Source organism: Camelus dromedarius, chromosome 4, assembly GCF_036321535.1.
Source record: "Camelus dromedarius isolate mCamDro1 chromosome 4, mCamDro1.pat, whole genome shotgun sequence".
Lineage (NCBI taxonomy): Eukaryota > Metazoa > Chordata > Mammalia > Artiodactyla > Camelidae > Camelus > Camelus dromedarius.
This window is the reverse complement of record NC_087439.1, coordinates 36,737,430-36,760,926: the sequence shown is the minus strand read 5'-3', so window position 1 is coordinate 36,760,926 and position 23,497 is coordinate 36,737,430. Positions and strand designations below refer to the sequence as shown.

Sequence of the window (23,497 nt, the reverse complement as noted above, 5' to 3'; positions counted from 1 at the left end):
AGATTTAAAGAGTTATTGAGCCTGTTTTCTTTTGAATAGAAATCATGTTACTGTTAACACAAGTAATATGCCTAATGCCATTGTAAACTGGCACCCTAAATTTGGATAAGGAGTGGATAAATGATAGGTAATGATAAAACTGTTGTGGCTTTTCTTTCACTTTCTTTTATTGGGGAGATAACTATACTGGTCTAGAAATACCTGTTGGTGAGAGTGGCTGGTGGCAGTGTGGCTTTTTAAAAAAGCTTATAGAAAGTGCACATCAAAAACAAGTTCTTATGTTTTTTAAACCTCAGATGTACCTGCATCTTCTCATTAAAGTACAATTTTCAGAAAAAAGGAAAATAATCTTATTTATGTATTATGTACTGGGAACTCTGCTAGTTACTTTCTGACCTGTTTTTATTTAATCCTCACAAAAATCCCATGTTACAGATAATGTTATCACAAAATAATGTTATCACCAGTTTACAGATTAGGAAACAGCCTTAGAATTGTTGAATGATTTGCGTATAGGAAACAGTGCAAATGAAATCCAAAGAAGCACATCCACCTTCCATTTCTTCAGTATTTTCCTCTAATACACGCTTTCCCTCTAATATATACTTTGGGGATGGCTTTCCTATATTCATTTTCTAGAATTTCATATAATCACAAACTTTCCATTTATGAAGTCAGTAGTGTATATAGTAGGAATTATTTTTCTTCTAAATGCTCAATGTGTTCAAAAAACATCTTCTTTGCTCTAAAAAGAGTCTTTCAGTTAATGGTACCAATATTTTGGCAGTCTCCCATTAAACCTTTAATCATAATTTACTCCTTCATCTCCCTCACCCCTCTCTGCCTCAAATCCATAACTTGCCAGGACTTAACCTTTCTAACCATGTAATACCTCTCATATCCATTTGCTTTTCTCCATTCTCTTTTTTTCACCCTAGTACATTCCACATCCTCCCTTCCTCTTGAGTCATTGCAAAAGTCTACTAACAAGATTTGCCCATTCTAGTTCTTTCCCTGCTCCAGGCCATCTTACAACTATTGCCATATTAATCTTTGTAAAGCATAGTTTTGTATGTTTAATCTCCCTCAAAGGATCACATTAGTATCTATTGCCAAGCATTTACAGCTCTAGACAATTTAGATCACATTAGTATCTATTGCCAAGCATTTACAGCTCTAGACATCTTTGCCCTACCTTACCTCTTCATGTCGAGATGTATCAGACTCTTTCTGAAATGCCCTGTCCTCTTTTCTTGGGTCAATTCCTAACAATTTTTCAGTAGCTAATTAAAACACAACTTCTTCCATATAGCCTCTCTTGATAGATTCCCACTAGAAGTAATCTCACCCTCCTGTGAGCTCCATGACCCCTAATCTCTACCTCCCTTGAGGTCCTTATAGTTGTCTGCTATTTGGCAGTTTTTATTTATTAGTGTAATGTTTTATGTGCCTTCCTGCCAGATTATTAGCTCTATCGAGAGCAAGAACCGAGTCTTACTCACTTCCATAGTGTCTGTCCTAGTACTTTGCATATAGGAGGCTTTCATTAAAGATTTGCTGATTGATTGAATGCATAAATCTCAAAAACAGGTAAATGATACTGTATTTTGTTATGTATAGGATGAAGGTGACCAAGCAGCAAGTGTTGAAGAGCTAGAAAAACAGATTGAAAAACTAAGTAAAGTAAGCACTTTTCAGATTATAGTTTATATCCTTTTTTTTTTTTTTTTTTTTTTTTTTGGCAGTGTTTCAAAAACCCACCTTGTATGGATTGGTGTTTGTGGATGCAAAATAAAAACAATCTTTTTGTAACTAATTAAAATGAGGAGCTTTAGAAATATTCTCACAATTAAACCTTAAAAGTTTAATGCCAAGGTTAAAAACCTGCCACTTAAGGCATGGTACTAAACTTAACCAGGGCCTGTATTCTTCAGTTCTTCTTTTAAATGCAAAATATCAATAAATGTATGGTTTTATTTCTTGGAATTAACTACTTTTAAAATTCAGTCGAATTTATGGTAATAGTTTTAGCATCTTATGTTTTATTTTACATTAGTATATTTTGGATTTTATTTGTATTGGATTTATAAACTATATATATTTATGTACTTCTCACTAAAAGTTGAATTTCAGTAGCATTAGTGAAGTTTTAGATGAACTTTTTGTTTAAAAAAATGAGTTTTTAAAGGTATTATGAGATTAATATTATGAGAAATCTGTGTATTATATCCGTGTTAGGTTCATCACAAATTTATCCCCAAATTTAGTCATATTACGTTACCTGAGTTTACAGCATGAGTATAAAAACAGGCAAATACAGGTATGTTCAATTACATATATAAGTATTAATTATATATTGTAATCAATAGAATTAAGCCAATTTGCTTTGGCTCGATAAAATACTTGATCACATTGTTTAATTTATTGTCAAGTATAAGATATGCTTTACTACAAGTTACTTGATAAAATAAAATTTATCTTTTTAATCTGTGGCAGCAAAAATATTCTAGTTACCCTTAAAGTAATTTCTATCTTTATAAGGATTACTGAAATTAAAACCAGGAATGTAATACTTAACTCTTTTGCTGTCTTTTCCCAGTAGTGAAACTTATCAGCTCTATAGGCATCATAAGTGTAAAGTCACTTATATATTAATTTTTAAAGCACTTAACACCCATAGCTTAATTATATGCATCATTTTTTAACAGCAACAGAGTCAGTACAGAAGGAAGCTCTTTGACGCTTCTCACTCTTTACGTTCGATGATGTTTGGCCAGGATCGTTACAGACGCCGGTACTGGATTCTTCCCCAGTGTGGGGGGATTTTTGTAGAAGGCATGGAGAGTGGTGAAGGTAGGAACTATTAACTGTTACAAAGTAATATAAGAAACCATATTTTTTAAAACCCTGTTATTCCTTCAATATGTTTTGTGCTTTCAGAATCCAATTTGCTTTATGGATAAATATTGTAAAACCTTGATTCCCATTCCTTTTGAACTCATAATGGCCCCTTCACTGATAAATATTCCTTCTCTGTCCATGTTTTTTCTCTTGCTGCTCTTTCTGACATCAAACATAAACTATCCTTTTTCTTATTTAGTGGGCAAGGGTCTTCACTTGTATCATCCTTTACAGCTACTGCTCCACTTCTCTTCCTTCCCATTGTCAAGTTTTCTAACGTGTGCTTTATTCTTTAATCTTTGCAACAAGCATCCATCCTGACAGTATCCCTGGAGGTAACTTGCTTAAATCTAAGATCCTTATTATAATCCTCATTCATCTTGAAATCTTGTTCATGGTTGACATTTGTCATCACCTCCTTCTCCATTAAACTTTTTCCTTTCTTGAGTTTTGTGTTGTAACATGATTCTTGATACTCTACCTTTAAACTATTTTTTTTGCTGGCTCCGTTCCTATTATATTAACTAGCACAGAACATCATGCATTTATGTGCTCAGTACTCCATCTGAATTGAACTTTTCAGAGCTCCGTGTCTGGACATTTCCAAATGTTTAAATTCTTATGGGGCCAAAAATGTTACGTTGGTGCTTACTGGTTTCAGGATATAGCTTTTGTTCCCACAGTGATATATGGGGGCAAAAACTTCTTTCAACATATTTTGTTGAATACCAACTATATACCAGGCATTTCTAGGTACTGCAGGATATTGAAAGATATATAAAATGTAATCCATGATATGTAGAAGTTTAACAGCCCATTGGAGAGAGAGTATTGATTAATCACATAGACATCTGGAACAGAAATTATATAAAGTAGTTATTTTTAGCAATGGAACTACCCTTTTTTTAAATAAAAGTCTTAATGGGGGCAGAGCAGTTCATGAAACAATGCATTTAATGTGCTTAGAATAATGGCTGGCATGTAAACACTGTTGGCATCTAGTAAACAGTGTTATTATTGTTTTGCACAATAATATATTTCCTGTGAATTCAAATTGTATGAAGTAAGAGTATAAAGTCATGTCTTGGGATGATGTCTGAAAGTCATGCTCTGTCTTTCTCAGGGCAGGGATGGCTGATGGATTCAGGAAGTGTACGTGGAGGCATCAATTGTGTTTTATTTCTTGTTTAAAATGGATGTAGATGTTGATTTAATAGGATAATGTTCTTTTTTTTTAACTTTGCTTAAAATATTTGAAAGTAAAATATTTTTAAGCATGGAAAATTAATTAAAATAAAAAATAAAAGGATACCTTCAACAGAATGAAAAGGCAACCTACTGAATGAAGAAAAATATTTGCAAATTGTATATCTGATAAGGGACTAATATCCAAAACATATAAAGATTTAGCTATTGAGATGTATACATATACATCTCAATAGCTAAAAACACGGTCTGATTTTAAAATGGGCAGAAGATCTGAATAGACATTTTTCCAAAAAAGATACCCAGATGGCCAACAAGTACATGAAGAGATGCCCAGCGTCATTAACCATCAAGCAAATGCAAGTCAGAATCACAGTGAGGTATCACTTCTCACCTGTCAGAATAGCTGTTATCAAAAAAAGACAAGAAATAACAAGTACTGGTGAGGGAGGATGTAGAGAAAAGGGAACCCTTGCACACTGTTAGTGGGAATGTAAATTGGTGCAGCCACTATGGAAAACAATATGGAGATTCCTCAGAAAATTAAAACTAGAACTACCATATGATCCTTAGAAACCTAATTTAAAATGACAAAATTCTGAGTCACTTGAAGGTGCAGAGCTTTGGTAAAGCTAAAGAGCACGTAAAGAAATGTCTGGATGAGTGGCTTTGCCTTAGCTGTAATAAGAATCACCTGAGACGCTTTTAAAAAAAGGGTGGGGGGCCCTACCCCAGACCAATGAAAGCTTCTTCAATTTAAGGGCCACATACTTCTCAGTGACCTGGGCATGTAAACTTGAAATTATTTAGGACATCAGCTTATCCTTCAAAATGTCTGAAGTCATTCTCTCTGCAACACTACTGAAATCAGTTCTTTCTCACTGTGTATCTGGATTGCTACCACTGTCCTCAACTTCTCCAGTTACAATTCCCTCCTTCCATTGCATTCTGTCACCATATCACATCTCTGCTCCAAAACCTTGAGTGACTCCCTACTGCCTATAGGATGTTGTAATAAATCAGTGTGTAACCTCGCATCCCAGGCCCTCTGTAAATCTGACCTCAAAATACCTTTTCCACTGTTCTCCAATCTGAATTTACACAGACCAGTGTACTTACTGTTGCTCAACACACGCTTGTTCCTCCCTCTGTGTCTTTACATACCGTGCTTTGCCAAATTCTGTTCAATGTAATGCTAATTTGCCTTTTGTTCAAACATCTGAATTTCGCCTGTCTTTCTTGATCCAGCTCAAATCCTAGCCCTTTTATAAACTCTTCCCTAGCTTATTTAAGTGGAACCAGTTTTTACTATCTGTGAACTAGAAAACCAAATATTTGTACCATTATCTTGGCACGCTGATATACACACTATTACTTACATTTCTTAAATTTTATAAGCCCCATATGTACAACTTTTTATGTTCCATAGTGTTAAGCGTAGTACTTTACTACCATAGACACACTAAAAATGCTTTAATTAAGAAAGTAAATAATTAATTAAATGTCTATAAGGTTTATAAGAATTGCTTACAGGAGACTTTTTCTAAATTTATTTAATATTAGGCCTCTCCAACTAGAGAGCATTGATTGAGTGAGTATACAGTTATTAGGCTTCAGTTTCCATTCCTACCACTTCACCTCTCAAGACCCTGAATTACCTGTCCACAATAGAATTCTAATAGGCTCTGTATAAATTCTTTGGTTGTTAGAAGGATCATGTCAAATAATGGATGTAAAAGCGCTCCAAGGTGGTATTTAACTATTAATTGTACCTTACACTATTATTTGTGATTGTGTACAGTACGACAAGGAAAAGTAGAAATAGTTTTTCACTTAAAGATTGTTTTCTCATAAAGTTTTTAATAATTCATTGATGAATGTGGGTCTCCTGTATTATTCTAAGCACTATGGAAGTCATAAAATAAATAACAGATGTAGACTTTTTTTAATCAAGTGTTTAGTATGCACCTGTACTGTACCCTGTACTAAGTACTATGGAAATACAAAAGAATCAATTAAAAGAGCTCACAATCTAATTGGAAAGATACAGCATCCGTGAAGACAACAAACATGTGTAAATATATAATGTAGGCAAGTACTATATCTGAGAGGCAAGGCTGATAAGGATGAATAAGTACCAACTGGTAGAAACTACCATGAAATTAATGGATAATGAAAGTTAATACAGTGTTAACAATATGTGTTATTATATTCTGCCCACTTATCACTTTTTTAAAGTTCTTTAAAAGCATGATCTATTCTTAATAAAGTTAAATTTAATATTCATCTATTTAAAAGTTTAAATGCACAAGTTTTTAAAAAATCCCTATAATATCATTATCACTGATAATATTACATAGAGACAATAATCAGATCTTGGATTACCTCCCAAGTAAAATATTAATTAAATTCATGTTGTGAAAGATGCGAGATAACCCACACCACGAGCGAAACATATGGTGCTAATAATAATAAAGTTTATCAGTGATGGTAACCTAAGAGAAGAGAGATTCAAAGCACACAGGATCTCCTAAGCCTCCAAGTGGTTCTGCAGGGCTGTGCCTTATCCAGCTGCAGGCTGGTAAGCAACAGAGCAGTCTAAGAGACATGCCTGCCTTCACACTACTCTATATTCTCAAGTTAGCCCAAGAAAACCCTTTGTTTCTCTAAACAGCAACATGTATATCAAAGGACCTCTGGACCTGGGAACAGCACTAGGGAGTATGAATGCAAAGGACCATGGTCCCCATACTGAGGGCCCAGGGAACAATGCCAACATCAGCTAAATTTCCTGCTATCCCTCTGCACACCAGCTCAGTGACTAAACTGGCTTGCTCAGGGGCCTCAAGGAAGAAGGAAGGAGGAGAACCCCCATAGTTACTTAGCTAAAGCTAAGAGTTTATTTCCCTTCAGTCTACCCCATGACTCTTGGTGGGATGTTTCCATCTGAAACAGTTATCAATTGGATTTTTTTTTTTTTACTTTTTTTTTATTGAAGTATAGTCAGTTTAGAATGTTGTGTCAGTTTCTGGTGTACAGCACAATGCTTCAGTCATACATGAACATCTATATATATATATTCATTTTCATATTCTTTTTCACCATAAGCTACTACAAGGTATCAAATATAGTTCCCTGTGCTATACAGTATAAACCCGTTTATCAATTTTATATGTACCAGTCAGTGTCTGCAAATCTTGAACCCCCAATTTATCCCTTCGCACCCCCTTTCCCCCGGTAACCAGATGTGGAAAAAACCCAAACCAAAACAAATGAACTTACTTATAAATCAGTTGGATTTTAAATGGTACCTTCTAAAGAAAACATCAAACGTCCAGATAAATTCCAAAATAAACAATATACCAAAGCATTAGGAAATGAGCCTAGCTCAAATGGTAGAGCTCATGCCTAGGACGCATGAGGTCCTGGGCTCAAGTCCCAGTACCTCCATTAAAAAAAATAATAAAATCTAATATTAAATAAACAAATAGATGTAATGACCTCACCCCCACAAAAAAAAATATTTTTTAAAAAAAGAGTGTCACTCTGTCCCTGAGAAGATAAAGAGTGTTCTACACAGTGTAATAACAAAATTATGAACGGCAAGGGTAAATGTGAACTCTGCAGCAACAAGGAATAATTCCCATGATGTTGTCTGGGAGTGGAAAGCCTAGAAGGTCCTCCTCCACAGTTAAGTAGGTTGAGTTTGACAAATCTAAGATTGTGAGAGCTTTGAGATGAGTGTCATTGTGTGGGATAGCTGCAGAGGATTATTCAGTACTGTTTGTTAATATCTATAAGGTAAATGAATCATATTCCAACCATCCTCTCACCTTCTGTGGTCAGGCATGTTTATACCCAAGGAAAATCCATAATTATTTTCAGGGGTGATCCATACAGTCCTTTTTTTCTGGAACAGTAAATTTCACATGAAACCAGGAGTTGCCGTTTTCCCACCAAAGATGTCCTCCAGATGGAATACCCTATATGGTATAAGGACTGCAGCAAAATCTCCCCCTGCTAGAGTGAGTGAACAACACATTTTAGAACTGTTTGGAGAAAAGAGAGAATCAAAATTGCCCCTCCTGTGGGTGTAGCTAGCAAGTGTCATCTGGAAAGCAGGAGACTATCGATGACATTTGTATCCATCCATTCATCTGTAGTATGAACAACAGGAACCTCACAGCCACCTATTGAAACCATTATCAGTATACTTTTTTTTGGAGAGGAATATTGAGGTATAAAAATGCAGGGTCCTAGAAAGAGAAAGAAAAATACCATATGCTATCACTCATATGTGAAATCTATAAAAAAGAAGACACTAATGAACTTATCTACAAAACAGAAACAGACTCACAGACATAATAAACAATCTTATGGTTACCGGGAGGAAAAGGGGTGAGAAGGGATAAATTGGGAATTTGAGATTTGCAAATATTAACTACTATGTATAAAAATAGACAAATAAATTTCTTCTGTATAGCACAGGGAACTATATTCAATATCTTATAGTAACCTATAATGAAAAAGAATATGAAAACAAATATACGTATGTATCTGTATGACTGAAACATTAGGTTGTACACCAGAAATTGACACATTGTAACTGACTATACTTTAATTAAAAAAAAAAGTGAAGGAGAAATAAAGACTTTATCAGACAAAAGAAAATGAGGGTCCTGGCATGCCCAATAGATTCTTCATTTCTGCTCTTCAACTCCAGGAACTTCATCAAAGTGGAGGAACCTTTATGAGGTATAAGCATCATTTGAAGTAAAAATAGAGGGCAGCCAAAAAATAGAGGGCAGCCAAACCAGACAGTCTTATAGAAGTCGTTGTTGAAGGGTTGATGCAGCTATCTTTTGGAATGCTTCTTCTGCATTCTCTACTGCCTGTGGATAAGAGGTAGCAGGAATCAACCACCCAATGCCATGTTAGCAAGCCCATTGTTAGATGGCAGCAATTGTGAAAGGAATCCTAATTGTCTGATTGTATCATTTCTGGAAACCCCAATATGTAACACACATGTTTCAGTCTTAATAGTATGTATATATTGCCCACATATGCAAGAGGCACAGTAACCCCATATCCAGAAAAGGTGTATACTATTCAGCAGCTAGAGGAAAGCAGATACCCCAAAACTAGCTAATGCGCCCAGGGTCTCTTAGCCAGAGACTTTGCAGTGCTAGTGTCAAGTCGAGTTGACTGCACAGGTTGTTAAATTGTGAAATGGCGTTGCTCAGTACCCTACCTGAATCTGTGCTTGTTTAAGAAATGCATCCTCTTTCTCCTCCAGGTATGCAACACTGTTGCACAACCTTGGCAGTTCTCGTAAGTACAGCTGGGTTTTGGCAACATACCTGGCCAACAGGTATAGACGCTCCCAGTAGAGATCACAATAAATATGTCCAGCCGATATGTGGACATACTTTTGCTGGACTTAAATACCCCCGTCTACCCATGCCAGTTATGCAACCATAACTGAGAAAAGAACAATGAGTTGAAGCAAAAGGTCCAAAAGCTTTTGCAGTGATTGTAATTCTGGTCTTTCAGCCATAATGAATGCTGAATCCCAGCTCCAGTAGAGAAATGTGTATGCCAAGGCTCTTTTGCATTCTGGAACAATGGATATTTGGTTCCTCATTTCTAGCAAGCCCATAAGTGTTTGAGGTTGTTCTCCTTTCCAGCAAAATGAACTGAAGAGTATGGTTTAGCAACCCTTTGGAGAAGAACCCTAGTCCTCTTTAGGTTTGAAACAGCCCAAGTCAGGGAACAAAAGAAGCCTGGCTTCAGGAGTTGAATCAAACTCATAATGTAGAGCTGATGTAACCCCATTTCTAAAGAGTCAGGATAATGTAGGCTATTTCTCCTGGTTCTATTCTGAGTCCTTTCCTGAGGAGTCTAGAGGCTGTGAGATTTTACCAGACGGTTTGTTAGGGTGAGGCTTAATGTCTCTAATCCCTGAAGGAGATTCCACCCCAGGGACCTTCTCCATCTAATCTCCTTTGTCTCCCATTCTCCTAACAACTCTTTAGTATTGAATGTGAACCACTCAGTATTCTGTGTCTCATCTCACAGGACTCTTTTCCATGGTTTCAGTGGGTCGTTCAAGTTTTTGAACAGGACTACACCCCCACACCCTAGGGTTATGCAGCCATCAACTTCTGTCTTATCAATCCTTCTGTTTATGAGCAATACCACATTCACTGGTATGAACCTGTCAATATTCTCTGTTCTTTGTTCTTTTTTTTCTTTTTATTTTATATGGAAACCAGTGCCATTTACTAAGCTGTCTATTGTCATTTTCTCCCCTGAAATGGGGCTTGTGTGACCTAGAAGAACTATTTCATTCCTAACAGTGCCTCCTGCATGAAAGAGTAAAGTCAAGACCATTGTCCTTTCAGGTGGACCTTTTCTGATCCAATCATCCAACAGTGTCTGCACCAACAGCGTGTTGCCAGGCATCCCCCTGGGTTTTCAAGCCCTGGTTTGCTTATGATCGTGCTCAGACCAGCTAGTCCCATTCAATTCAAGAGTCAGGAAGATCACAGGGATATATTTCACCAATACCACCAAGCATTCCATTTGGAAATAGGGTGGCAACACCTGTTTCAGCATTATTAGTCAACCCAGACTGCTCATTCCGTAACAGGGCAGGTGTTTTCCCCTTCTCGGCTTCATTTAGTATTACTGTTGTCCCTCCTTCATGCAAACAAGCAAGCCAAACCTGTAAGGATCCTTCCACATGCTTATGGTGGTGGACCTGTTGAGAACCTAGTTCTCACTCTGTATACTGCTGGATTTCCTCCTGCTGTTGTGTCCACTCAGACTCCCTTAGAGCCTGCCTCACAATAACTGACTTCACAAACACAGGGACCAGTTGCCTCATACATTGTATCAGAGGGATAGTGGGAGTTTGCCCCACTTTCCCTTCTGAAGGGGCTGCTGCCACTCTTTTGAGTTCACCCTCCCTCTTAGGGCTCGTGAAAATCTCTAAGCTGGTAAGGAAGAAGAGACAGAACTAAATTTCAACTCACCCTATCACCACTAGTCACCCTCTTTAGTGTACCACTTTTGGGCCTTCTGCTATCTTCAGGCATCACTCACTATTAAGACCATCCTAATTCTACCCAGTAAAGTACCACTAACCCCAGGGAGAAATTATGTCCCCCCGCCCCGGGTGCTCCCCTTCCAGAAATCCATGATATCAGGACTTTCTTGGACACCAACCACTGTACAAGATGCATGGTCACAAAATTACTAAGATATACATAGTGCTAATAGCAGCATAGTGTGTTAGTGAAGGCAACTTACAAGCAGAGAAGTTACAGTACATTGAGTCTCCCAGCTACCATAATGGTTTCATAGGACTTGGATGTGTAACGAGAACACTCCAAGAGACAACACACTATACTCCATACCTTGCTTTGTATTTATGGGTTAGTGTAAGAAAGGTAGGAAGCACTTAGTTTCTCCAAGTAACATGTCGAGGTACCTTTGGGTCTAGGAACAGTGCTGGGGGTATGCATACCAAGAATCAAAGTCTACATACCAAGGATCCTGAGAACAGTGCTGATACTAACTAGCTAAAAGCCCTGCTGTCCTTCTGCTGGCCCTCAGGAAAGTGGGAAAGAAGAAAGCCCCATGGCCACTTAGCCAAAACCAAGGATGTGTTGCCCTTCAATTAGCTGTTCTAACCGTTTGGGTATGTTAGATTGTATGTTCGATATTTAGAAGGAAAATGCAACAAGTTTATTTGTACTGTGAAGTGAATATTACTCTTCCATTTTGTGTTATGATATGGTCACAGCATTAGGTCTGTAAGTATAAAACCTGAGTCCTGTTAGGATGTGTGGAGGAATCTTACCTGAAGGATGAGGGTATTACAGTAAAAGTCACCTTTTTAAAAATTCTTAGATCAGCCTGGGAAGGAACAATCCTAGATAGACAACTGATGAAAATCTGATTCCTTTAGTCTTCTCCACAGTAATAGCAAGATGTCTCCTAGGAGCTGGGTTGTGGTAGCGCTATCAGCATGAAGATAGCATTGAGGAGCAGTGAAAGTATTCCTGAGGTTATGCTAGATTGAATGGGTAAGGGCCCTTGAACCCTGGGAGAAAGCCATTGAACAGAGACCTGTATGCTAAATGCCAAAGTTTTCACATTTCTTGCATTCTTTATCTGCATTTTGATTTTAGTAAAATCTATTTGAAAGTTTTAGCTTGCCTCAGCCCAACTAAGGAGAGCCAAAGGAGAAAATTTCACTTGAACTGAAAGTGGTGGACCCCCTTGGGGTCCACTGACAGCTATTAGTAAACTGAAGGGTTTCACAGTGATTTGATAGAACTCAAGAAGACATAGTCTCTTTCCAGTAGCAAACATTACTATTTTTAGGATTTGTTCTAATTGGGAAATGGTATTTTCTTTATCATTATGCACTTGCTTAAGTTACTACCAGGGAAATTAATCAACTGAACAGCATTCCCTGTTTCATCTCTTGTCTTCCTCTTGTTTAGATTGTTTTGAAGATGTTTTTTAATACTCATTTCTACATATCAAAGAAGTAAGGGCTGGAAAGAGCAGGGGATTTTGTGAAATATGAGATAGAAAACTATTTAAAATTAAAGAATCTGTTTATATTAAATATTCTATATATTTTTCAAATTTTTAAAAATAATTTTACATTTCAGTTAGCAATTTGAATATAAAAGTTAAAGATAACCACAGATTATTAAAATGTACCATCAGCTCATTTGACTTTATTAGATGCAACTGAAAAGTCATCAACTAGTCTCAAATCAGTAAAAACATTTTGGTTGGTTGGTCTGTTTTTGAATATATGACAGTGGTTTTTGAGATACTAGTTCTCAGAATAAATCAAGCACCAATATTAATATTTCCTTACTAGCCAATAACTTACGTGAAGTTAAGAAAATTTGTGAATGCGGGTATTTGAAGAGAATATTTGTGACTCTTTTCACATGTGATGAATTGGAGGTGATGAAGTAGGATGGTCTTCTAAGGGCAAATGTTCAGAAGTGCATAAAGATCATATGAGGCATGAGATTTTTTTCTGGCTGTTTTTGGGATTTTCTCTTATCACTGGTTTTGAGCAATTTGATTCTGGTATGTCTTGGTGTAATTATCTTCATGTTTCTTTTGCTTAGCATTGAGTTTCTTGGATCTGCAGCTTCTAGTTTTCATCAAATTTGGAAAATTTTCAGCCATTATTTTTTCAAATTTAATGTCCTTGTCTGCCAATTGTATTATCTTGTCAGTTTGGGGTTAGGTTTCTTTGACTGACTGATTATGTGTCATGTTTTCCTGCATCTTATATGCGTTTTCATTTTGATTGGATGCAAGACATTGTGTGTTTTACTTTGTTTGGTGTTGGATATTTTTGAATTTCTATAGATATTTTTGAGTTTTGTTTAACTGAAGCACAATTAAGTTGCTTGGGAAAAGTTGAATCCTTTCAGGTCTTTCTTTTAAAATTTGTCAGGCAGGACTAAAACTACCCCTAACTGGTGACACGGGATCCTTCTGAGTACTCTGCCTATACCTGTGAATCTTGTGGTTTCCCAGTCCGATTGGTAGGAACAGGTACTATTCCCAGCCTGTATGAGCACCTGGCACTGTCACTCTAATCCTTTCAGGTGGTCCTTTCCCTGGTCTCAGGTAGGTTCCTCACACATAAGCACTGATTCTTATTCAGCTGAATACTCAAGGGGCCCCTCTGCAGACCTCTGGAGTTCTCTTTCCATGCAACTCTCTCATCTCAAGTACTCTCTCCAGAGCATTCTAGTCACTTTGATCTCCCTTGGACTCTCAGTTTCATCTCCTCATCTCAGAGACTCTGCCGCGCTCCACCTGGATTCTTCCTCCCTGTGCTAAAACCTGGAAATTAACCCAAAGCTATAAGCTGGGGCAGTCACAAGTGTTACTGCATTTGTTTTCTGTTTTGTTACCTCATGTCCAGCATCTTGTAAACTGTGGATTCATATACTTTGTCTGTTTTTTGGTTGTTTCATGCAGAAGTATAAATCTAGTCTCTGTTGTTCCACATTGGCCAGAGGCATAAATCTGAGGTATAAGATTTTAATTCGGGTAAAAACTAATTTCAAGAGAAGCATGTGAGAACTATTTAAACATTAATAGAATATTGGCTAGATAAGTTATTAGATATCCATATAATAAATTTTTTTCAGCTGATTGAAAAAAATGAAATATAATTATATGTTTTGCCATGGAAAACTATCTAAGGTATATAATGAAAATTTATTGAGGAAATATTTATTGAGCTTCTATTTGATAGCAGCCACTGTGTTAAGCATTTGAGATCCAATAGTAAGCAAGATAGACATTGGTCTGCTTTTAAGTAAAGCTTGTTGATTTAAACTCTAGTGTGTAGGTGGGAGTGGAATAGAAAATAGACAAACAGTTTATGGTTTATAATGGTAAATTCTGCAAAGGAAAAATATAAGATGATATTCTAAAGTGAATGGATATAAGGATATATTGTACAACACAGGGAATATAGCCAATATTTTAAAATAGCTATAAATGGAGTATAGCCTTTAAAAATTATGAATCACTATAGTATACACCTATAACTTATATAATATTGTACAACATATACATCGATTAAATAAATAAAGGGAATGAGATGGGGATCCCACTGGAGATAAAGTGATCAGAGAAAACTTCTGTGAGGAGATGATTTAATCTGAGACATGAAGGATAAGAAGCCAGTCACCAAAACAGTATCCCAGGCAGAGAGAGCAGCAGGTGCAAAAGCCCCAAGAAAGGAAAGAACTGAGCATGTTTGAGAAGCTGAAAAAAAGGGGAAAAGGATGAACAAGGTTGTCAAGGACAAGAGTGGTCAGAAGTTGTAGAAATTTTCAGGAACCAGATCATACAGTGTTGTAGGCCTTGCTTAGGAGTTTGGATTTTATTCTAAATTGCAAAAAACTGAGTAATAGTATCCTATTTATGTAACAGTGCAAAATGATGGTTTTATATATATATAAGATTTCCAGAAGGTTATACAGACATGATTGATTAACCACGTTTACCTCTGAAGAGTAGAAATAGGGACTAAGGGAGTCGGGCAGAAAGGGTTTTCTTTATACCTCTCATTACTGAGTATTTTACCTTGGACTTGTATTACTTTTCAAATTAAATAAAGAAGTGGATTTATATTTTTAAAAGAATTCTTATGAATTATTTTTTTAAATTGTTTAAAAATATGAACCAGAAGTTCACAAAGGAGAAATGCCAAAAAACCTATGAAAAGATATTCAGCCTTAATAGTAATCAGAAAAAAAAAATGCAGTTTAGATTTTTATCTCCTAAATTTTGGCAAAAACAAAAAATATACGTAGTATTTAGTCTCCTTGAGGGTGTTGGCAAACCAATGCTCTTATACCTGATGTGTGAACGTATATTGATCTAGACTTTCTAGAGGGTGGTTTGACAACATGTTTCCAAAAGTCTGCAAAGTATATATCTTAGGACTCAGTAAGTTTTTTCTAGAAATTTATCCTAAGGAAGTAAATCTTAGGAAAAAAATTTTAAGTCCAAAGATACAGATAAAGATAATTCATCATTTACAGCATGTTTATGATAGTGAATAACAGCCCTATTAATAGCCATCAGTAGATTGATTCTTCAAATTATGATATATTCCATTGAATATTCTGTAGCCATTAAAATTTATGATGTAGTTATATATTTATTGGCATATCAGAAAGTTTACAGAGTATTATTCAGCAAAACATGTAGGTTAGAATATTACGTATATAATAGGATTTCCTTTTTTTTATTTATAGGTTTAAGTATATATGTGTGTGCATATAGAAAACATGAAAGGGTTTATACAACAATATTAATAGTAATTTTTGCTGTATATTAGGGCTCTGAATTTTTTTTTATGTTTTAGTCTTTTGTAATAATTAGTTACAAAATTAATTTTCCAACAAGCAAAAAGTCTAATCTATAAAAAATGGAAAAATGGAGAGTATTAAGTAACTAGAAAAGTTTCCTAAAATATTTATGCATATAACTTGATAAGTAGTAAAAGAATATAATTATAGTATTGGTTTGATCTGGAGTCACTGATCTTTATAATACTTTTCAATTTTTTAGGACTAGAAGAAATTGCAAAAGAAAGAGAAAAACTAAAAATGGCAGAAAGTATCCAGATCAAAGAAGAAATATTTGAGACTTCTGAGGACACTTTAAATTGTTCAAATCCAGATCACTGTGAGCAAAAGGAAAATCCTAAAGAAAAAGATAACCCAAATCTGTTTCTTCAGAAACCTGGCTCTTTTTCAAAATTAAGCAAGCTTTTAGAAGTAGCTAAGATGCCTCCTGAGTCAGATGTAATGACCCCCAAACCAAATAGTAGTGCAAATGGGTGCACATTGTCTTATCAAAACAGTGGAAAACATTCATTGGGCAGCATTCAGTCAACAGCCACACAAAGCAACATGGAAAAGACAGACTCTAATAATCTGTTCAGTACTGGTTCAAGTGGTCCAGGGAAGTTCTATAGTCCTCTCCCCAATGACCAGTTGTTAAAAACACTGACTGAAAAGAATAGACAGTGGTTTAGCCTTTTACCAAGAACACCTTGTGATGACACTTCACTTACCCATGCTGATATGTCAGCTGCTTCTTTAGTGACTCCTCAGTCTCAGCCACCATCTATGTCACCTTCGCCTGCCCCAGCTCCTCTTCTGGGATCATCTTCTGCTCAGAATCCTGTTGGCCTAAATCCATTTGCTTTATCACCTCTTCAGGTTAGTGCTGCTAATTGTAACTCATTTTTATGTTGCTTTATTTGATCTTTGACCCCATAAAGATTTTCTCTCAAGGGAAATCAGTTGATATTATCCGTGCTATGGTTTGAAATAGGAAGAGTCAGAATTGCTATTACAAAGCCTTCATCAGAACTACTGATGTCTAAACCAAAGCCTCCTTTAATTACTTTCTAACTTATTACTGTTACATTATATCTAAAAGGGAATTACTTGGAAGAACAAATAAAACAGGAAATTTAATGTTACTGCTATTGGATTTAGTTTTCCTCTAATTGTGATAAGTGAAACAATTTTTTTTTCAGAATTTTAAAAACAATTTCAGAGTCTAAACACTTTTCCTAACTCTTAGCTTGTCCTACTTTTAAAATGTTTTTTTTTTTTCCAGATGAAAAGTGGAGTATCTATGATGGGACTCCAGTTTTGTGGGTGGCCCACTGGCGTGCTTTCTTCCAATATTCCATTTACATCACCTTTACCTAGTCTGGGATCAGGGTTGGGATTATCAGAAGGAAATAGTAACTCATTCTTGACTCCTAATGTTGCTTCAAGTAAAAGCGAATCTCCAGTACCACAAAATGAAAAAGTCTCTTCAACTCAGTCTACAGCTGTTGAAGTAGCAAAACCAGTGGATTTTCCTAGTCCAAAACCTATTCCAGAAGGTAGGTACATTGAGATGATTTATAGCCACTTACTTTATTGTTACAGATTCCTATATTATGACTGAATCTTTGATGGTTTTATGTATAGTCATAAATCTTTTGATTCATGTTGTACCATTAACTAATATTCAAAATATTTATAAGAAGATCTACATATTTATCTTAACTTAGAGATGCAGTTTGGTTGGTGGAGAATTATTGACCCAGAGGACCTAAAAGCTTTGCTCAAAGTGCTCCATCTCAGAGGAATAAGAGAAAAGGCATTACAGAAACAAATTCAGAAACACTTGGATTATATTACTCAAGCTTGCATCAAGAATAAGGATGGTATGTACCTAAAAGAGATTTCTGCTCTCTTGCTTGGTTATGAGCATTAATTCTTTTATCTTAGAACAAACATATTTGAGTTTATCTTAATTCTTAATTTATTAATAATAGGCATTTTTCTATTTGCTCAACAAACAGTAACTACATTTCTTAAATAGGTATTACTTTTTTTTACTTTTTTTATTTGAAGTATAGTCAGTTTATAGTGTTGTGTCAATTTCTGCTGTACAGCACAATGCTTCAGTCATACATGAATATACATATATTCATTTTCATATTCTTTTTCACCATAAGCTACTGCAAGATATCAAATATAGTTCCCTGTGCTATACAGTAGAAACTTGTTTATCTATTTATATATACCAGTCAGTATCTGCGGATCTTGAACTCCCAATTTATCCCTTCCCACCCCCTTGGTGTTACTTTCTTAACATTTCTCATGACCTGCAGATGTATTGGTTTTTTTCTTAAAAAAGAATATTCCTACTTTTAAGAGTAAGCTGCCTACTTATGCACAAGTGCTTTTGTGTGTGTTACGTTACATGTATATGCTATCCCTGGAATGTTACTCAGTTTCTGGGAGAAATCATAGAGGGATAAAGTGGATTTTAAAATTAATTTCTTTTCAAATATAGTTGCTATAATTGAATTAAATGAAAATGAAGAAAGCCAGGTGACTCGAGATATTGTGGAGAACTGGTCAGTAGAAGAACAAGCAATGGAAATGGATTTGAGTATTCTTCAACAGGTAGAAGATCTAGAAAGGAGAGTTGCATCAGCGAGTTTGCAAGTGAAGGTAAAATTGACTTGGAATGAAATCTGTTTTTAGGATAATGGAAGGTAACTATATTTGTTGTATGCCTGATATACACCAGTTACTCTGCTAATTGTTTTCACTTTATCTCATTTAATTCTCAAAATGATCCTGAATTAATTTCCCCCATCTTACAGGTAAGAAACAAATTTCAAAGTAAGTAACCTGACGATGGTCAGATAGTAAGTTACTAAATGTGGATTCAAACCAAGTCTGTCTGACTCCAGAGCTGATGTTTTTTTTTTTTACTAAATCTTGCTGCCCCCTTAACAGTGTTCAAAAATGTCATTTCTAGTATCCAGTTCTTTATCACAAACAGAGTATCAGTTTTACCCATGATAAATATGCTCTATCAAATTCCTACCATAGTGTTTCATTTCATTTCATACCAGGAAATTCTTTGCATCCAAGCCATGGTATGTGTCAAATTTTCACTGTATATAATTTAAAGTTGGGGAATATAGGTATATCCAAATATACATTATATTATGATACACATCCACATACGCATGCTACATATATATGTAAATTTTTAAATAATTTCTTTATCTACTGGGCATTACCCTGTCAAAAGCATTACCATGATCAGAAACTGGCTTCCAATGGACAGGCAAAAGGAAAGCTTTAGCTTTGTGCAAGAATTTTTCATTTTGTAAAGAGGGATACAAAGGTCCTCTCAATTGATAATAAGATGATGTCTCTGAGAATAAATGGGTGGATGATGAATAAGTGTGAGAGAGACACCTGAAAAGATTTAGAAAATGTAGTCTCCATGTAATTTGATTTGATATTTTATGCATTATTCAGAATGAGAAACATGCCATAATACTGTCCTATGGCATTTGGAAACTTGAGGTTCTCCAAAAAAATGTCCTTTTCCAGAGTTAATAAAATATCCCTTTATTGCCGCAAACATAATTACCAACATAGGAAAGCCAAAATTTATCATTTGATATATCTGTTTTGCTAGCAAACTATATGTGTCTTCCTCCTGGTACTGTAATACAGTATAAACATTCCTCATTTATTTGGCATCTTCAACAAATGGACTCTTCCACACAAGTTAATTTTCTAGAGAAATGAAAATTATTCCATTTAGTGCCGTAATTTTTTAACCTATTTGTTGGATCGCTTATGTTCTGTATTACACTGCCTTCTTAAATTGAGAATAATGAGTTTGATTTAAGTTATCTTGGTGACACAGTATCATCAGTGTGAAGACCAATTATTAGATAATGATTCCCTCAGGAAATGTGAAGAGGTTTTGCCCCTATGTTAAGTGATCCTAGTGTGCTTTGCTTTCTAAACCGCTGCGTCTGTTTTCTGTAGTCTGTCTCTGTCCTCTCTCATGGTCAGTTGCTACTACTTGCTGGTTGAAATGTGATTTGTTCTACTAGCCCTATTGTCCTCAAACTTCCTCCATCTAATTTACCAGTTTTAGTTTACTTGGTTGGGAAAGCATATCATCAAGCTTTTAAATTATATATGAAATCAGGGTGTGGGCCTGAAACATTTTCCTGAAAGTATACTCAGATTTTGGTGCATTAACCTTATTACATTACTGGTGTTCTTGGCTGTGTTCTAAATAGCTAAGTGAAGTTTGTTTTTAAAGTGAAATGTTTTTAACATTTTATTATTAAGGTATTACTGAACTATTCTGTATTATTCTCAGAAATTAATTATATTATTCTTGAAGAGTCTAAAAACACAAATGATGAAAATAACCACAAAACATTATTTTAACATCTATAGAAGATTTACTAAGTACCTATTCCACATCAGACAGTGGGCACCACAAAATTGGATAAAATGTGGGTTCTGTCCTCAGAAACCTTGCCATCTAATAGGGAAATAAGAGATAAATACATCTCTGCAGAGTCTGTTAACTGATGGTAGAGAAGTAGAATCATGCATGAATTTAGAAGAATACACAACTTCTGGTGGAGACATGGGAAGGAAGATTTCCTGTAGAAGCTGAGATGAAATTTGAGAAGATGAGTCAGATTTTGACAAGGAAAGCCATACTAGGAACAGTGAAAGGCATGAGTGGAACCCCAGGATCCCAACGCTCAGGACACGTTTGTGGAGTTGCAAGTCGTGGATTTGACTGTAGAATAGGATATGTGAATGGGAACATGAGAAAAAATGGTAGATTGAGGCATGAAATGTCAGGATAAAAATTTGGACTTTGTTAAACAGTAGTGAATATTTGAAGGGTTTTGAGGTGGGAGATCTATGTAAGCAAGCTGAGTTATAAGATTATCGCTTATTCAATCAACATATATGTATTGAGTGCCAACTACTTGCCTGCACTATGCTGGAGATAAAATGAGTAAAAGCAGACGTGGTCCTCGCCCTCATGGTATTTAGAGGTAGAAAGATGTTAATCAGATAATCACAGTTGTATAAAATTGTGAGTAACACAAGGCTGTGGAGTGTTACACGGTCCTTTGTGAGCTTATAATATGGAGCCTTACCTCCTAAAGGTCAGGGAAGGATTCCTTGAGGAAGTAAATTTTAACATGAAAGTTGCAAAATGAGCGAAGTTAACCAGATTAAAAGCAACAGGGAAAAGCTATACAGACAAACGTAATAGCTCATGCAAAACTCCTGCAGTTGAAGGAAAAATGGTGAGTACAAAAACCTGTACCGAAGAGTGGTGGAAGGAATGGAAATGGAAAGGAAGAGCTAAGTTCAGAGACCACTGAAAGATTTTCGTTTCAGGTGGTCCGATGAAATGAGTAACCACTTAATCTAAAGTCTCTAAGAATACTTTGCTGATTTTCATTGTACCTTTCATAATATCAAGGTATTAGATTTTCTTCTTCAGACTTTTCTCACAACTGTTTCTTTTAATTTTTTTGTTCTTGTTTCTACCTAGCCTTAGGAAACACAAGGTAAAAAGTTTTGGTAAAGATCCTTGAGATCCACTGGTGTCTGCTGCTGTATTTTAAGTAAAGGTAATTCACCCATCAGGCATTTTAAGAGGAAGCGGTAATAACATTATTCTTTTGATATATAGGGTTGGATGTGTCCAGAGCCTGCATCAGAAAGGGAGGACTTGGTATATTTTGAACATAAGTCATTTTCTAAATTGTGCAAGGAGCATGATGGAGAATGTACTGGCGAAGAGGAAAGCAGTGCACATGCACTAGATCGGAAGAGTGACAACCCCCTAGATATAGCTGTAACCAGGCTGGCTGATTTGGAGCGGAACATTGAAAGAAGGTATCTGAAGAGCCCCTTAAGTACCACCATTCAGATCAAACTGGATAATGTGGGCACAGTTACTGTCCCTGCTCCTGCACCATCCATTAGTGGTGATGGTGACGGGTAGGTTATTGAGATTAACTTGAAAAATTATTGTGCTTCTTTGCTAATTGGAGCCTATTTTCTATTGCCTGTTATCTATGTATCTTCTTGTATGTCTGTGATCCATGTGGATCATGCTATTTGCATGGTGCTTTGTAAAAACATTTTTTTTTTTTTTGTTATGTGTGTTGATAATCCTGCAAAGTGATCTTACATTTACCTGGTCGTGACTAAGCTTTGAGGCACGTAGCCACAGTCTGTGCACTACATCAAATTTAGTTGCTTAAATCTTATACTTATTGGCTGTTACATGTTTTTGTCATTGCTTGGCTTTCAGTGTGATGATTGTTTCACATTCAGTAACCATAAATGTGGACATGACCTACTTAATTTTTCTATATTTCAATGCAGAATTGAAGAGGATATTGCTCCAGGGCTCAGGGTATGGAGAAGGGCATTATCAGAAGCTCGCAGTGCTGCACAGGTAGCTCTGTGCGTTCAGCAGTTACAGAAATCAATAGCATGGGAAAAATCAATTATGAAAGTTGTAAGTGTTTTTATTTAAGAAATACTATAACTGATTTATTTTGTCCTGCTTCCTTTTCCAACCTCCAGATCTTTCTTAATTATACATTACTTATTGTCAAAATAATGTATGCTGTACTTGAGAGTTGGCTTAATTCTTAAATACTTATAGTTTGATACTTTTCTCCTTATTATGAGCTTTTTGAAGGAACTTACCAAATGTCATCTTTTGTTTTTTAAATCTTGTTTTTCTCTCCTTTGAATATTATATATAACTCTGACTGAAGTTGCTTCTACATTCTGTCAACATAATAGTAGTTAATCTAAATATTTTGAAGGTCTTTCAATCTTGTAAGCATTCCAGTTGCTAACATTACCTGCTACATACATTCAGTGCATTCTTAAAATGTCTTAGTATTTCTATCAATTTTCTTTTTTTAATGCTGAAATACTTAGATAAGCAAATACAAAATAAGCAGATAGCTCTTCCTTTATGCACTGATGTCATGTACTTGGATATAGTTGACATGAAGAGATCTTTTAGTCTTTTCTCTAACAATTAAAACTGTTTTTTCACCCTCTGTTCAAGCCCAGTTTGTTACCATGTAGTAGCCTCTACTTTGTATGAGGCAACAAATGCTATATGTTCAAAATAAAAGCTCTATTTCAGAGAGAGATTTTATTCATTCTGTACAAATAAATTTGAACTCTTCTATGGTTTTTTTCACTTCTTTCTAAAATGTCCATGGAGTAATGAATCTGCACTTTCACAATATGCTTAAATTTAGGCCTTTCCCTATACAGATTAGAATTTACCATAAGTTTTAAGGCATTGTTCAGGTCATCTGGTAGCTTTTTTTTACCAGGTAAAAATAATTTTTCTTCTAAGAAGTTTTATTAAAACCAGTTTTAATGTCACCTTGACAAAG

At 35.6% G+C, this 23,497-nt stretch overlaps 1 protein-coding gene across 23 annotated transcripts in view; it reads left to right on the top strand.

The window, feature by feature from the left end:
- Positions 1–23,497, top strand: part of BAZ2B (bromodomain adjacent to zinc finger domain 2B) — a 290,545-nt gene that overhangs the window by 252,109 nt on the left and 14,939 nt on the right. For 18 of the 23 annotated variants that reach the window (XM_064484824.1, XM_031451501.2, XM_064484829.1 and 15 more), the window contains 8 exons: positions 1,621–1,683; positions 2,709–2,853; positions 16,255–16,910; positions 17,317–17,590; positions 17,762–17,917; positions 18,553–18,713; positions 21,754–22,064; positions 22,455–22,590. In XM_064484824.1, the coding sequence (XP_064340894.1) occupies positions 1,621–1,683; positions 2,709–2,853; positions 16,255–16,910; positions 17,317–17,590; positions 17,762–17,917; positions 18,553–18,713; positions 21,754–22,064; positions 22,455–22,590 (1,902 nt within the window). The remainder of the gene's footprint in view (positions 1–1,620; positions 1,684–2,708; positions 2,854–16,254; positions 16,911–17,316; positions 17,591–17,761; positions 17,918–18,552; positions 18,714–21,753; positions 22,065–22,454; positions 22,591–23,497) is intronic. The other 5 variants (XM_031451503.2, XM_031451502.2, XM_031451497.2 and 2 more) reach the window with 2 other exon arrangements.